Genomic DNA, 16,134 nt, shown 5'->3' with positions numbered 1-16,134 from the left:
TCTGATTGTCGATATTCCATGTAGAAATGCCTTGGCCTAACTTACCAGGTTTTTGTTGCTTAACTTTCTCCATCATTTGTTTGCTCCTTTTCTTTCCTAAGACTGACTTTATGGCTTTTCACCAAGAACATGAAGTGCGCATCTCACACTTGGAAGATATTCTGGGAAAACTGAGAGAAAAATCTGAGGTACTTATTTTTGACCTTATGCTTTTTTAAAATAAAAAGAAAATCAACTATGGCTAATATTTTAAAGCCCTTTGGTCATTTAATGTTCCTCTTTTTAGGCTATTTGCTGTTGTTTTGTGTACAATGGGAAGAAACACTTGTTCTCTCTCTGGTGTGGCAGCGGCTTTGGGGCTCTGACATTGAATCGGGCGCGTAACTCACGCATCCCCGTGTCTCTCGAGGGCACAGAGCAGGCTGCACACGCCAGGAGGTGGTTGTGCCGATTCCAGGCGGCCTCTGGGTTCCCATCCAGCTCTTCCAGGCTCCAGGATGCTTCCTCGCTGCCACACACCCACCTTGCAGTGTCTTCAGAGGGGACATAAAGGACCTGAACCTTCTGACAGACAGCACTAGCTTTGGGTGGGAAGGCCAGGACCATTCGTTGCTGGGAATGCCGGGGAGGGACTGGGCCTCTGTGCTGCCCTCAGCCCTGGGCAGTCAGGTCGGGCCCAGGTTCCGGCTCTTTGTGTCTCTGGTGCTTGACACAGAGCCTGGCGTGTCACATATGCATGTGTGTATTGAACTACATGAGAAACATGCTGAGCTTCAGGGTTGTATTTAGCACACCCTTTTGGGAATCTTGGGACCCACTCCTGGATCATGGACCCTGTGAGATCAGGCGGGTTTACCTGGGAGGGAGAGGAGGGCTGAGAGGAGCAGGCAGAGGCAAGAATGTACCTGCCCGCGAGGGTCTGCGGGGCGCTGCCTCCTCTGTCCGCCCGCCCTGGGCCGGGCTGTGGAGACCTCCGTGGAGTGAGAACTTGCGGCTGACACTGGCGCTCAGCATGGTGCTGCTGCGGATGGCACAGGCCAGCACGGCTCAGCTTCATGTGTGCCTCTGCCGTGTCCCTGTCCTTCACGTTTAGAACACACGCTGGAGGTGTGACAGGGAGCTGACTCCCAACCTGGGTTCTGGTTACAGGAGCTGCATGTTCTGAGCCCGCCAGGCCGTTCTCATGTGATTTGTGCTCCTTTCTGCACACACGTAATGAAGGTTACTTTCAAATGTACAATGAACACTTCCTACCTGCCACCCACAGGCAGATCTGGACTTTGAATTAAAGGGGGTATTCCAGATAAATCAATGGAGTTTTAAGTGTGTGGTTTTATGAAAAGTTAATATATAACTTATGTATTTCAGTAGACTCTTTCTCATACCTTTTAGGCCATCCAGAAGGATCTAGAGCAGACCAAGCAAAAAACAATCAGGTAGGAGGATTTGGAAAACATTCACTTTTGTCTTCTGTGTGTGTGTGGTTATGTGGAGCGGCAGCAGAGTGATGAATGAGGGACACGGGGCTGGCCTCCCCCGAGGGTCACCTGAAGGCCCTGAGGTTCGTGCCATCAGACACTCCTGCTGGGCTGCGTGAGGACAGGGGTCCTGAGGGGCTTGCCACGGCATGGACCTCTGTAGTTCGCACTCGCAAAGGTGCCGCCCGTGCCCCTGCTGTGACCCGGAGGGCTTCATCTCCAGGGTCCTTGCAGGGCCACCCTCAGGGAGCAGGTTGAGGCCCATGTTGCTGCCCGTGCCATGGTGGGTGTCAGGGTGGGCTTTGCACCGGGCCTCCGCTGGCACCATTGGCATCTAGGTGGGCGGGGTTACAGCTCAGCCTCATCTCTGCTGCTGCCCCTGGAGGGCAGAACCGCCCGATTTGTGCTGGGTGTGTCACAGTGGGCCTCTCCACGTGGCTGTCGGCCCTGCTGCCCTTGGAATCCATGGCACAGCCGGGTCTTTCTGCAGTTCCTGGGGAAGCTGGCGTTCTGCTCCTTGCTGCAGGTGGCTTTCTTCCACACAATTACTGATTTGCCTGAAGCCCACCTAAGTGGGGTGCTTCCCTCTCACAGGTGTTCCCAACATGGCAGCTTTGTCTTTCTTCCTTAGTTTTACGCTTGCAACTCATACTCCCCACAGCCCTCCCCGCTTCTAGATTCGGCCGCCCTGGCTTGGTTGTGGTTTCCCGAGGTCCCCGCGTCTGCACTCGGGAGGGTCCATCCTGTCCCGTGCCCCACGTTCCTCTTCTGTGAGGACAGGTGTGAGAGCTGGAGCACAGTTTTCTCTCCTTCCAAAGCTTTTATTTCAATAAAAAAGTTGCTTTAATATGTTAATGTGTCAATCCTAAAGTGTTGATCTGGGAATGAGCTTTTTGAGATATGAATTGTTAGTATCTCAACAAGTATGTGTGCCTATAAAGACCTCAAGTGATCTGCCTGTCTCAGCCCCAAACTGCTGGGCTTACAGGCATGAGCCACCGCACCCAGTCCAGAAATAAAGTTTCTAAATGCTTGAATCATTTTCAGAGAGAGCTCTCACTCGCCACTGAGAAACACTGCTAGCAGCACTTTTGCAGATAGCCTCCTTGGGCAGTGTGAATATTTGTATGTTACAGACATAAATTGATGCAGAAGACGACCTCTCTGGGAATTCTATTTGAAACTGGCATCCAGTTTCCACATTAGTGTGGCACAGGATGACATCTGTGCAGTTGTGACACCCAGGAGTGGGATCGGGTTCCCCTCAGCCTGTGTGTAGTGTGAGAAGCGTATAGGCCGGGAGGCTTGTGTGTGACCCGTTCTCGCTGTTGGATTCCAGTGCGGTTGGTGAGCAGCTTCTGCCCACGGTCGAGCACCTCCAGCTGGAACTGGATCAGCTAAAGTCAGAGCTGTCCAGCTGGCGACACGTGAAGAACGGCTGTGAGACAGTGGATGCCGTACGAGAAAGAGTGAGCTTCCTGCGTGTTTACTTTTTGTTTTATAGTAGAAAGTAAAAGAAAACTTGAATTGATGACTTAGGTTTATTAGCTGTTTAATTTTTATTTATTTATTTATTTTTGAAACCGAGTCTTGCTGTGGCACGCAGGCTAGACTGCAGTGGCGCGATCTCAGCTCGCTGCAGGCCACCTCCACCTGCCGGGTTCAAGTGATTCTCCCACCTTAGCCTCCCAAGTAGCTGGGACTACAGGCGTCTGCCACTATGCCCGGCTAATTTTTGTATTTTTAGTAGAGATGGGGTTTCACCACAATGGTCAGGCTGGTCTCAAACTCCTGACTCCGAGTGATCCATCTGCTTCAGCCTCCCAAAGTGCTGGGATTACAGGCCTGAGCCACCCACCATGCCTGGCCTAAGTTGTTTAATTTCAACTTCCTTTAAAAACTTTTTTTTACTATATGTGAACTTTTTAAATATTTCAAAATAATGAATTCAGCGCTCCGTAGATTTCCCTGTTCCAGCACCACCGCGTGTCAGCACCCACCATGCGTCTTCCCAGGTGTGCGTGCAGCCCAGGGCCAGCACTGACTTGGGGCTGGGTTGTTGCTGTGTACCTTTCATTAGATAGACTCACCCTGTACCTGCCACTTGCTCTGTTTTGTGTTGACACATATCATAGACATTGCTTCAAGTCCATCATCCTTAGGCAGAGGAGAAAATCTAGACATTTAGAGCTGCTTAAGAATGCAAACACAATCATTTGAATGGCAAAAGTCATCAAAGTCAAAAGTCAGACAGTAGATTGGTGAAGGTATTTGCAATACGTGTGGTAAAATTATCTCTGATGTGCAGAGAGCCCCTAGGATTGGTAGGAAGAGAAGCAGTGGCGACAGAGAAAGCATGCGACAGGCCGGGTGCGGCGGCTCACGCCTGTGATTCCAGCACGCTGGAAGCCGAGGCAGGTGGATCACCTGAGGTCAGGAGTTCGAGAACAGCCTGGCCAACATGGTGAAACCCCGTCTCTACTAAAAATACAAAATTAGCCAGGCATGGTGGCGCGTGCCTGTAATCTCAGCTACTTGGGAGGCCGAGGCAGGAGAGTCACTTGAACCCAGGAGGCGGAGGTTGCAGCGAGCCACGGTCGTGCCACTGCACTCCAGCCTGGGCGACAGAGCAAGACTCTGTCTCAAAAAAAAAAAACAAACAAACAAACAAAAAGCATGCCAGCGTGCTATCAGGGAGCTGAGTCCTACTGATGGGACTTGCAGATTAGAGCGGGCTCTCATCTTTAGTCTGCAGGCCCACGAGGACGACAGCTGCTATCAGCACTGGCCGAGGCAGTGGGCTTCTCCCTGGTTAGGAGGACTGTCATCAACTGCGGCCTCTGGGGGAGAATCTTAGGATATTAGCCAGTGACAAATACATGCACTCTTTGAAACGAGCAACCATACCCTTGGGAATCATCCTACAGAAATAAAGTCACCAGTGCAGAGGCCACACAGGCAGGAGGGTCAGCGCTGCGAAGTTAGTGTGGGGAGGAGTGAGGGTAGAAAGCAGCTACGTGCCACTGTTAGGGGGTGTGGGCTAGAGAAGGATGTGTCCACACATGGAGTGTGGGAGGGCAGCTGTGATGAACGGCCGTGTCCTAGGAGGCTTTGCCCTTTCCTTCATGGTCTATTGCTATGAAGCAAGAAGAGAAAGGTATACACATATGTGTTTGCGTGCATAGAAATAACAAGGGGCGTATTTAGCTTACATAAAGCTATAATTTAGGTTCGTTTATATGACTGTTTTCTTTTTTTTTTTTTTTTTTGAGACGGAGTCTTGCTCTGTGGCCCAGGCTGGAGTGCAGTGGCGCAATCTGGGCTCACTGCAAGCTCCGCCTCCTGGGTTCACGCCATTCTCCTGCCTCAGCCTCTCCGAGTAGCTGGGACTACAGGCGCCCACCACCACGCCTGGCTAATTTTTTGTATTTTTGGTAGAGACGGGGTTTCACCGTGGTCTCGATCTCCTGAACTCGTGATCCGCCCGCCTCGGCCTCCCAAAGTGCTGGGATTATAGGCATGAGCCACCGCGCCCGGCCTATATGACTGTTTTCTTACCAGACCAAGTTTGTTGACGGCAGGGCCTCTCCGATGCACCTGTGCGCCTCACTGCGGGGTGCCCGGTGGGTGCTTGCTGGATGGACACACACCTCCGGAGGATGTGGACATACCCCACTATGTCCTTCAGCTCCTAGGATGCAGGTCACACACATCCCACGAGCTCGCCTATTTCTGTTCTTTTTAACGTGTTCCTGCATTATTGGAGTAGTTATTACATTTAATATGAAGGAAAAAATGTCACAATGACATTCTAGATTTTGAGAGGATATATAATTCTTCTGAGATATCTAAGATAATGGACCCGAAAAGTGGAAATGATTTAGTTAAAATAGTAAATTTGTGTCTATGCTGTTTTACTAGGTGGATGTGCAAGTCAGAGAAATGGTGAAACTCCTGTTTTCTGAAGATCAGCAAGGCAGTTCTCTGGAACAGCTGCTGCAGAGGTTCTCATCACAGTTTGTGAGCAAAGGCGACTTGCACACGATGCTGCGAGACCTGGAGCTGCAAATCCTGAGGAACGTCACCCACCACGTTTCTGTGACCAAGCAGCTCCCAACCTCGGAAGCCATGGTGTCTGCTGTGAGCGAGGTGGGGGCGTCTGGAATAACAGAGGCGGTGAGTTGGCGGCAAGAAATGCTTACAGTCCATTCTGTGCTGAGACTGAAGACCTAGCTGTGAGGTGTGGATGTTGATGTCTTGTTTTAAGAGTGGTCTGGCTGGGGTGTGCTTAGCTGACGTAAGTGAGATGGGACGTGCCTGGGCAGTGCCATGTGTGGAGGGGGCACCTGTGTGGTGAGCTTCAGCACTTGCTGTCGATGTCATTACTGAGCTGCTTCTTGGGAGTTCTTTATACTTTGTGAATCTTTTTGTCCCAAAGAGCCCATCTGCCTGTGTGGTGGCCACACCTGCAGTTCCATGAAAATCTCTCCTTGTATTAGTCCGTTCTCCATCTGCCTGTGTGGTGGCCACACCTTCTGCAGTTCCATGAAAATCTCTCTGTGTATTAGTCTGTTCTCACGCTGCTAATAAAGACACACCCAAGACTGGGCAACTTAGAAAGGATCATTGACTCACAGTTCCACATGGCCAGGGAAGCCTCACAATCATGGGGGAAGGTGAATGAGAAGCAAAGTCATGTCTTACATGGTGGCAGGCAAGAGAGCATATGCGAGGGAACTCCCTTTATAAAACCGTCAGATCTCGTAAGACTGACTGTCACGAGAACAGCACGGGAGAAACCCACCCCCATGACTCAGTTACCCCAACCCGGTCCCTACCACAATGTGGGAATTATGGGAGCTGCAATTCAAGATGAGATTTGGTTGGGGACACAGCGAAACCCTATCACTCAGTAATACCTAAATTCCCAGAATTTCCTGTGTTCCAGGCTTGAAGTCTCATCCTTGCTTTATTCATGTTTTATGGCATCTAGGGGATTTTTCTGGTTCAAAGATTGATGGTAGCCATGGCTGAGCCCTGGGGGAAGAGGCCTCGTGCCGTCCCATCTCCGTCTGATGGCCTTGGCGGTCGGGTGCAGGACTGGAGTGTGGAATTTAACTTCCGCCATGCCTGGGATCCCCTACATAGGTTCCATTGAGAAAATGCTCTAATGTAAGTGTCTGATCCTCATCCATGGCACTAAAACCCACGTCTCTCTTCTCCTGTTCTGGTGTTCGGTCGTCCATCCCTTGTGTCTGTCCAGCAAGCACGTGCCATTGTGAACAACGCCTTGAAGCTGTATTCCCAAGATAAGACTGGGATGGTGGACTTTGCTCTGGAGTCTGGCGGTGAGTAAATGGATGTTCTGATTACTACGTTAGATGGGCACCTGTTAGCAGGGGTGTGCACTTGAGAGGCTGTTGCCCACCCCACTTCCAGCAGTAAGGACTCCTAACTTTTAAACATCTGAGAAAGGGAGCGTGATTCTGGGCATGACCCTGGTGTTCTTTCTTGCTGGCCAGTTGTGTTTGGGGGGCACAAGTTCTCCCCTGGAAGGGCTGGGGGCACATGCTTGTGGCTAAATCAAGGTTCACAGCACAGAAAGTTTGGTCCACTGTCCACTCTCTCCTGTGCTGTGATCGGGGATTGTTCAGTGCCTTCAGGAGAGACTCAGCAGTGACCACACAGCTCTCCCCAAGGGCGTCCACTCAGCAGCAAGACAGACCGAGAGCAGAAGCAGGCTAAGCAGATAGAATGATGGGGCTGTGTTTCAGGACCTCAGAGAAATACAAAGGCCGCCATGGTCGGGGTCTGGGAAACCCTATAGGGGCACAAGCCTAGGCCAGACCTCTTGGGGCAGATGCATTTGAAAATCAGAATCGCAGCTGAGGAAAGTCCTGGGGTCCACACAGCCCACTCCGTGGTGAGTGGGGCAGCGCACCTGGATCAGACACGAGCATTTCCGAAAGAACCATGAGAGGAGAGCTAGACCTGCTTCACGTCCACTCAGGGAAGGTTTGCACTACACGTGTTATGGAAATCAAAATCTTGGTTTTCTGAATTTTTTAAATGTAGGATTTGCAAATGTGGGCTGGGGGACTCACATCATCACTTAGAAGATGCTGTGTTCAGTACACATTAGCGTGTGGAGGGGCTGGAGAGTCTGCAGGGCAGGAGGGATTTCTAAAACCCACGATGGTGTAGGGCTGGGTAGGGACTCTGCCATGTGGTTGTGCAGGAACCTAATCGCATTAGTATGGGAGCAGCTGGGTTTGATTCCAGTCACTTGCCGCCCTCTGGGTTCTTCCTGTGGTGGCTGCAGCCTGAAGTCGTAGTCAAAATGGCTGGATTCTTCCAAATGGTAGACAGACATCAACAAGGCTACTGGCGTGATCAGTGTGTGTTTGTTTAAAACGACCTTTTTAGAATATTAAGTGCTTTTAGTTATATATTTTGAAATTCAGTGATTTAGGAAGAAATTATTTTCCATTAAAAGGCATCAGTTGACATGAACCATACAGTTTGGGCCGAGAGATGTCCTTTATTCTTAAAACCCTGGTTAATCCACACAGGTTTGTGTGTACCTCAGAACACCGGTAATCCTGATGAGGCTGCACTGAAGGTTCCATTATTGAAGACAACATTGATTGACACTTTGCGAGTTAGTTAAAAAAGATAATTCAGTGGTTTAGAAATTCAGGTCTCAATCAGCTCCATTAAAATCCCCTGGTTTTCCTGTTTGAAACATCAGTTTCCGGCCGGGTGCAGTGGCTCATGCCTATAATCCCAGCACTTGAGGATGCCAGGGCGGGCAGATCACAAGGTCAGGAGATCGTGGCTAACATGGTGAAACCCCATCTCTACTAAAAATACAAAAAATTAGCCGGGCGTGGTGGTGGGTGCCTGTAGTCCCAGCTACTTAGGAGGCTGAGACAGGAGAATGGCATGAACCCGGGAGGTGGAGCTTGCAGTAAGCTGAGATCATGCCACTGCACTCCAGCCTGGGTGACAAAGCGAGACTCCGTCTCAAAAAAAAAAAAAAAAATCAGTTTCTGCCTCTTCTGCCCGTGGTTCACCAGTGCCAGGGCCCCTGGAGTGCTGCCCTCCCTAGCTCGCCCTTGCTGCCCGGGGTTGTGTGCTGCCTTCAGGGCCAACTTGGTTTTTGTTTCTTGGGGTTTTTTTGTCCTGCTGTGACAACAACATTCTGCCTGTCCTGTTTCCTGTTGAGGGCCAAACTGGACTTGTTTTTTATGCTTCCTCTTATTATTGAGATGTAATTCACACAAAAATTCACCATTTTAAAATGTACAGCTCCGTGGTTATTAGCATATTCACAGTGCAGCCATCACCACTGCCTCACCCCAGAATCTTTCTCACCCCAGCTAAAAACCCTGTGCCTGCCAGCAGCCATCCTCACAGCCCCAGCCTTTTCACTGTAATTGGTAATTATTATGACGGAAGGTCTGCTCTTCAGGGCCTGAGAGCTCACCTGCTAGGAGACACCAGGCTCAATCGGATGCTTTATTCTTCATTGAGAAAAACCAACAAAAAGTTCATTCAGAGTAGCTGTCTCTCTAGCAGTGGGGGAAGGCCAGTATTTTAAGAATCTCTCAGTTTCAGTAAGTAAAAATTGTGTATCCTAAAGCAGTTGTAAACTCTTAACACTCCATTTGAGAAAGTACAATTAATTAAGAAAAGGACTGGTCTAAAAGTAGGAGGTTCTTTGTATATGTAAAAACTTGAGAAGTTTAAAAACATTTTTTTTAATCCTAAAATATTTATTAGCTGGTATTAGATAATATCCTTTGTCATTTTCAAACATGTATTTTAATGGCTTCTTGACTACCTATTTTTTAATTTTTGTAAGTACATAGGTGCACATATCTATGGGGTATATATTTTGATACAGGCATGCAATGTGAAGTTAAGTACATCATGGAAAATGGGGTACCATCTCCTCCAGCATTTATCCTTTGAGTTACAAACAATTCAATTATACTCTAAGTTATTTAAAAATGCACAATTACGCCAGGTGTAGTGGCTCATGCCTGTAATCCCAGCACTTTGGGAGGCCAAGGTAGGCAGATCACCTGAGGTTGGGAGTTTGAGACCACCCTGACCAACATGGAGAAACCCCCTCTCTACTAAAAAAAAATTAAAAAATTATCTGGGTGTGGTGGCGCATGCCTGAAATCCCAGCTACTCCGGAGGCTGAGGCAGGAGAATTGCTTGAACCTGGGAGGCAGAGGTGGTGCTGAGCCAAGATCGCGCCATTGCACTCCAGCCTGGGCAACAAGAGTAAAATTTCATCTCAAAAAAAAAAAAAAAAACACAAGTGATTCACTATAGTCACCCTGTTCTGCTCTCATATAGTAGGTCTTATGCATTCATTTTTCTTAGAGACAAAGAGTCTCGCTTTGTTGCCCAGGCTAGAGTGCAGTGGCGCAGTCTCGGCTCACCGCAACCTCTGCCTCCCGGCTTGAAGCGATTCTCCTGCCTCGGCCTCCCGAGTAGCTGGGACTACAGGGGCACGCCACCACGCCTGGCTAATTTTCGTATTTTTAGTAGAGATGGGGTTTCACCATGTTGGTCAGGCTGGTCTGGAACTCCTGACCTCAGGTGATCCACCCACCTCGGCCTCCCTAAGTACTGGGATTACAGGTGTCAGCCACCGCACTCTGCCTCATTCTTTTTTTTTTTGGGGACCCATTAACCATCCCCACTTTCCCCAAGCCCCAACTCCCCTTCCTAGTCTCTGGTGCCACCCTTCTACCCTCTCTGTCCATGAGTTCAATGGTTTTAATTTTTAAATAAATGAGAACATGGGATGTTTATCTTTCTATGCCTGGCTTATTTCACTTAACATAGTGACCTCTGGTGGCCATCCATGTTTTTGCAAGTGACGCGCTTGCTCTGTCACCCAGGCTGGAGTCAGTGACGTGATCTCGGCCCACTACCAGTTGAAGCGATTCTCCTGCCTCAGCCTCCCAAGTAGCTGGGATTACAGGCGCCTGCCACCATGCCCGGCTAATTTGTGTATTTTTAGTAGAGATGGGGTTTTGCCATGTTGGCCAGGCTGGTCTGGAACGCCTGACCTCAAGTGATCCACTGGCCTCGGCCTCCCAAAGTGCTGGGATTACAGGCGTGAGCCACCGCACCTGGCCTGCTCTCATTGTTTTTTATGGTTGAATAGTACTCCATTGTGTATGTGTATCCCATTTTCCTTATCCATTCATCTGTTAATGGACATTGAGGTTGCTTTCAGATGTGAGCTATTGTAAACAAGCAGTGCTGCACAAGGATAGAAGTGCGGGTCTCCCTTCAGTAGACTGCCCTTCTTTCTGTAGGGTATGTACCCAGGAGTGGCACTGCCAGATCATAAGGTAGCTCTGTTTTTAGTTTTCTCAGGGACCTCCAAACCACTCTCCATGGCGGTCGTACTAATTTCCATCCCACCAGCAGTGCGTGAGGGTTCCCTTTCTCCACATCCTCGCCAGCATCTGTTCCTGCCTGTCTTTGGGGTAGAAGCCATTGTAACTGGAGGGAGGAGATATCTCATTGCAGTTTTTACCTGCATTTCTCTGAATCTCAGCGATGTTGAACACTTTTCTTGGAAACATTCTGAATAAATCCTGAAGAGGTGCAGTACTGTTGCTTCCAAAATGGTGGAACTGGACACTGACACCAATCTCATCTTTGCTTTAAGGTGGCAGCATCTTAAGTACTCGCTGTTCTGAAACTTACGAAACCAAAACGGCGCTGATGAGTCTGTTTGGGATCCCGCTGTGGTACTTCTCGCAGTCCCCGCGCGTGGTCATCCAGGTGAGTGGCCGCTGGTGGCCGGAGCTGCTCTTCTTCAGCATAGACTCTGTTAGTGTTCACAGGTCGTATGTCCACAGCTCGGTGGAAGTTCGTAAGATGAACACGTCTGTGGAACTGGTACCACAAGAAGCAGCAGCGTTCCCACACCGAGGAGTCCCCGGTGTCCCCATGTAGCCTCCACGCTACACATCTGTTGGCTTGGGTTTAGCGTCACACAGATGGGACCGTGTGGCACATGCTGGTCCTGTCAGCCTTCCTCCCTCCCTCTTTTGGGTGGTCCAGCCGTGGTGGTGTGAGTGGCAGCTGTTCCTGCTCAGGGCCGTGGGTCTTCATCACGAGAGTGGCAGCTGTGCTTTCTCAGGTGTTGAGAGAGAATAGGTGGGGAGGCCCTAGCTGTCTGGCCTCGGCATGGGCCTTCACCCTCCGTCTCCCAGGCCTTCGCCTCCTGTCTCCCCAGGCCCTCACCCCCCGTCTCCCGGGCCTTCGCCCCCACCATGTCCCCACCATCTCCGTGGGCCTTCGCCCCCACCATGTCCCCACCATCTCCGTGGGCCTTCGCCCACACCGTCTCCCTGGGCCTTCAGTCTCCGTCTCCTGGACCTTCTGCTGTGGTCCTCGTTGTGCACTGCTTTTCTGTGGCTTCATTTAATACTTTATACTATTGGCTGTACAAGTTTAAAGCACTAAAGGATGGAGAATTTAAATAGATTTATTTTGCCTCAGTACTCAAATCCTGCCTCATATTCATGACATGTTTTGAAGAAAAGTCCAATAATTCCTTGCATGTGGAACAACGCCAAGACATCTTTCACTTGGGAAACACAAGTCCAGCCTGAGAGAATTCAGGAAGTGCCTGTGACCTGAAGTTGAGGATCCCGTGGGAGTGTCGTCATCATGATCTTGTCCCCAGGCTGCCCCGGCGGAAGTGTCCGGTCAGCGTGACTGTTTGGCTTTCTGCGGCCATCAGCACCGCACGGGCTCACCAGCGCCTCGCTCCTAAGGGCGCAGCCGGGAGCCCCTCCTCACTGCAGGCAGACGCAGCCTCTGCTGCCACAAAGCCACACAGCCCTGCGCTTGGCATGCGGCTGCTTTTTCTGTGCCAGCTCACGAGTGCCACCGGCACAGTCCGTGTCACCTGGCAGGGCCGACAGGTTTCCTGCACGGGGTTGCCACGGTGTTCCTGCATGGCGGTTCTCCTGCTCCTCGCCGTAACATCCTTCTCAGAGGGCTTGGTGATCCTGACCCTCCCAGAGTCGCTCACTGGCCTGCAGCGTTGTCAGCGTGATGCTGGTAGGGATCTGCCGGTGAGAGCACAGCATGGCTTCAGTGTCTTAGAGACTGAGGGAGAGGGTGGAGCTCAGCCCTCCCCTGGCACAGTTCTCTCTCAGAAGGAAGTGCACGGTCACTGGAGGAGCAGACTTCATATAAACCACCAATCACTGTGATGGGACTGGACTGAGAAGCTGTCGGCTCCTGGGAAGTAAAGAGAATGTTTACAGAACATAGGGACAGCAGATAGAAGGGACCAGCTCCCACTCCGGGACCAAGGTGGAGCCTCGCCAGAGAGTCTCTCCAGACCGTTGGGCGGAGGGTGTGGCCCAGCTCACTGAACATCAGGGAAGTTGCTGTGGTGCCACACTGTGGAATGTACCACCATGCTGGGAAAGCCTGTGCACAACAGGGTGACTCACCAGGCATTTGGCTGCAACACTCCCAAGAGGGGTACCAGGGAACCTCAGTGTCCCTCCAGCACCCTGAGCTGGCAAGGGCTAGGCTCTGGGCTGGCAAAGGGAGAGCAGTTCAAGGCTCAGCTCCATCTTCACGGCGCAGCAAAAGATGGCTTGGGGGCTGAGGGGCAGTAAATCCACAGCTGGCATAGAGGAGAAGCCAGCGGGTACGGGCCCATGGTTCACTGTCTCTTCTAAACATGAATGAAATGCGTGTGTCGTCCTCACCCACTGAAGGCAGGCTGCCCGCACTGTCTCCTCCTCCGTCGCGTACGCCTGGGCGCAGCGTCTGCAACTTCTCAGCCAGTCCCTGTGTGTGCCTGGGAACGTTGTGCTGTGAAGAGTGCTCTCTGATCGCATCTGCATCCTGCAGTTCTGCCCCTGCACCTAGAGGTGGAGGTGCGATTGCAGGCCAGAGGCAGAGGTGTGCACAGCGGCCGACCTTGCCAAGCTGTGCTTCTGGGGCTGCACGCTGCACCATGGCCGGGTTAGGTTGGAACGTGTGTTTTCCCAGGGCGTCAGCAGCAGACTCTGTTAGACCCTTGATGCTGGTGGGATGGGGGGGCAGTGGTGGTTCCCTGTGATGTTGTTCCTTCTTGCTGTGCAGGGTGGAGGGCATCTTCCCACGACCAAGGACCATTGACGTTCACCTTTTCTTTGACGTATGTTGTGTGTCTCACCCATTTTTCTTTAAGCTTCTGGTCATTTTAACTTTTATACAACATATGGGTTGGAGATAGTGGCCCTTTGAGGAATGAATTGCAAATGCCTTTCCCAGCTTATCTTTGGATTTTGCTCATGGCGGTTTCTACCATGTAAAACTTATTTTTGTCTCAGTATAATCAGTCTTTCCTCTTCCTGCTGCTAAGTGGGTAAGAGCATGCTCACACTCTGAGTCCTCATGTTTTTCCTTTCCCCAGCCTGACGTTTACCCCGGTAACTGCTGGGCATTTAAAGGCTCCCAGGGGTATCTGGTGGTGAGGCTCTCCATGATGATCCACCCAGCCGCCTTCACTCTGGAGCACATCCCTAAGACGCTGTCGCCAACAGGCAACATCAGCAGCGCCCCCAAGGACTTTGCCGTCTACGTGAGTGCCCTCGGCCAACCCTCCTCCTCCCACACCTTCCTGGGAGTTCCCACAGATGAAAGCAAGTGACATGAGCCCACTGGGGACGGCTGCCTCCCGCCGCCCCTCCGCCCTCTCTCAGCAGATTCAGTGTTGAGGAGAACATTCTAGTGCTTTTCTAGGAAGGGTAACTTAGAAATGGCATATTACCTGATGGCCAGTTTACATACAGCACTACACTGACCAAGGTAGACACACCTAAGAATTTTGCTCCTCACCACCCTTGCCAAGTTGCCTGTGAAAGGTGTTCTGGCAACTGGATGACGTGGGAGCAGCTGACTGACGAGAGGACTGCCATGATCCCAGCCCCAGAGAAACCCACCATTAATACTGTGGTGTTTTCTGGTTTCTTCAGCATGCCTTTAAAAAATACAGTTGAGCCTGTAATCACAGCACTTTGGGAGGCCAAGGTGGGCGGATCACCTGAGGTCAGGAGTTCGAGACCAGCCTGGCTAACATGGTGAAACTCCATCTCTACTAAAATATACAAAAAAAAAAATGAGCCAGGCATGGTGGCACACGCCTGTAATTCCAGATACTTGGGAGGCTGAGGCAGAAGAATCACTTGATCTAGGAGGTGGATGTTGCCGTGAGCTGAGATCGTACCACTGCACTCCAGCCTGGGCAACAGAGTGAGACCCTGTCTTTAAAACAAACAAACAAAAATTACAGTTGAGACAGTGTTTATGAAGCTTTAAAATTTTCATAAAATATTTCATAAAAGTATTTCTGCCTTTAAAGAAAATTGGCCAGGTGCTGTGGCTCACGCCTGTAATCCCCGCACTTTGGGAGGCTGAGGTGAGTAGATCACCTGAGGTTGGGAGTTCAAGACCAGCCTGGCCAAAACGGTGAAACCCATCTTTACTAAAAATACAAAAATTAGCCGGGCTTGTGCGTGCCTGTCATCCCAGCTACTCGGGAGGCTGAGGCATGAAAATCACTTGAACCCAGGAGGCGGAGGTTGCAGTGAGCCAAGATTGAGCCCCTGCACTCTAGCCTGGGCAACAGAGCAAGACACTGTCTCAAAAAAGGAAAAAAAAAAAAAAAGAGGAAATTGTATTACGAGCATTTTTCCGTGGCAGTTACACTCTTTATGGCCATCCTCAAGTAGCATCAATCCCCCGTGTTTATCTGGCCGGTTCTTCCCTCACTGAGTATTTCTTTCCTTTTTCCGCTTCCCTGTGTAAGCATCGCTCCTTTACACCTTCACTAATTCCCGTGGACGAGACACTGACAAGTGGCGTCATGGTTTCAGAGGGCAGCAGCATGTTGTACAGCTGAGTCACTGTACTGTGTTACTAGCGTTTTGCGTTTTCTTTTTCTTTTTTGAGACGGAGTCTTGCTCTTGTTGCCCAGGCTGGAGTGCAGTGGCACGATCTCAGCTCACCACAACCTCCGCCTCCCGGGTTCAAGTAATTCTCCTGCCTCAGCCTCCCAAGTAGCTGGGATTACAGGCGTGTGCCACTCACGCCCGGCCAATTTTTGTATTTTTAGTAGAGACGGGGTTTCTCCTTGTTGCTCTGGCTGGTCTCGAATTCCCGACCTCAGCCCTCTTTTTAAAATTTCTGCTAACTTGATAGGTGAAAAACAGTATTCTATTTAATCTGCATTTCTCTGTATTTCAGATGCATGCTGCCTTTTTTGTAAATTCTAGTCTTTTTGTTCATTTACCTTTTGGGATCTTAGTTTCCTTATGAATATTTGAGCTTTTTAGTATGTAAATAATAATCATGTGTCATTCTGTTACAGATACTTTCCATTGTTGCTCTTAATTTTGTATTAACACTCAGATGCCCCGAGTCTTTCAGAGGCTGTTTTTTTTTTTGTTTGTTTTTGTTTTTGTTTTTGTTTTTTGAGACCAAGTCTCGCTCTGTCACCAGGCTGGAGTGCAGTGGCACGATCTCAGCTCACTGCAATGTCTGCTTCCCGGGTTCAATCGATTCTCCTGCCTCAGCCTCCTGAGTAGCCAGGACCACAGGC

General features: G+C 50.3%; 1 protein-coding gene across 50 annotated transcripts in view; it reads left to right on the top strand.

Annotated features, from left to right (window-relative positions):
• Window positions 1-16,134, top strand: part of SUN1 (Sad1 and UNC84 domain containing 1) — a 58,127-nt gene that overhangs the window by 38,634 nt on the left and 3,359 nt on the right. For all 50 annotated transcript variants that reach the window (XM_063631045.1, XM_063631036.1, XM_063631043.1 and 47 more), the window contains 7 exons: window positions 102-188; window positions 1,393-1,436; window positions 2,818-2,947; window positions 5,400-5,654; window positions 6,742-6,826; window positions 11,185-11,300; window positions 13,948-14,115. In XM_063631045.1, coding sequence (XP_063487115.1) covers window positions 102-188; window positions 1,393-1,436; window positions 2,818-2,947; window positions 5,400-5,654; window positions 6,742-6,826; window positions 11,185-11,300; window positions 13,948-14,115 — 885 coding nt within the window. The remainder of the gene's footprint in view (window positions 1-101; window positions 189-1,392; window positions 1,437-2,817; window positions 2,948-5,399; window positions 5,655-6,741; window positions 6,827-11,184; window positions 11,301-13,947; window positions 14,116-16,134) is intronic.

The sequence above is a fragment of the Symphalangus syndactylus genome, chromosome 22 (genome assembly GCF_028878055.3).
Source record: "Symphalangus syndactylus isolate Jambi chromosome 22, NHGRI_mSymSyn1-v2.1_pri, whole genome shotgun sequence".
NCBI classification, from domain to species: Eukaryota; Metazoa; Chordata; class Mammalia; order Primates; family Hylobatidae; genus Symphalangus; species Symphalangus syndactylus.
Note: the sequence above shows the minus strand (reverse complement) of the source record. Positions and strands in the feature narration are given on the sequence as shown.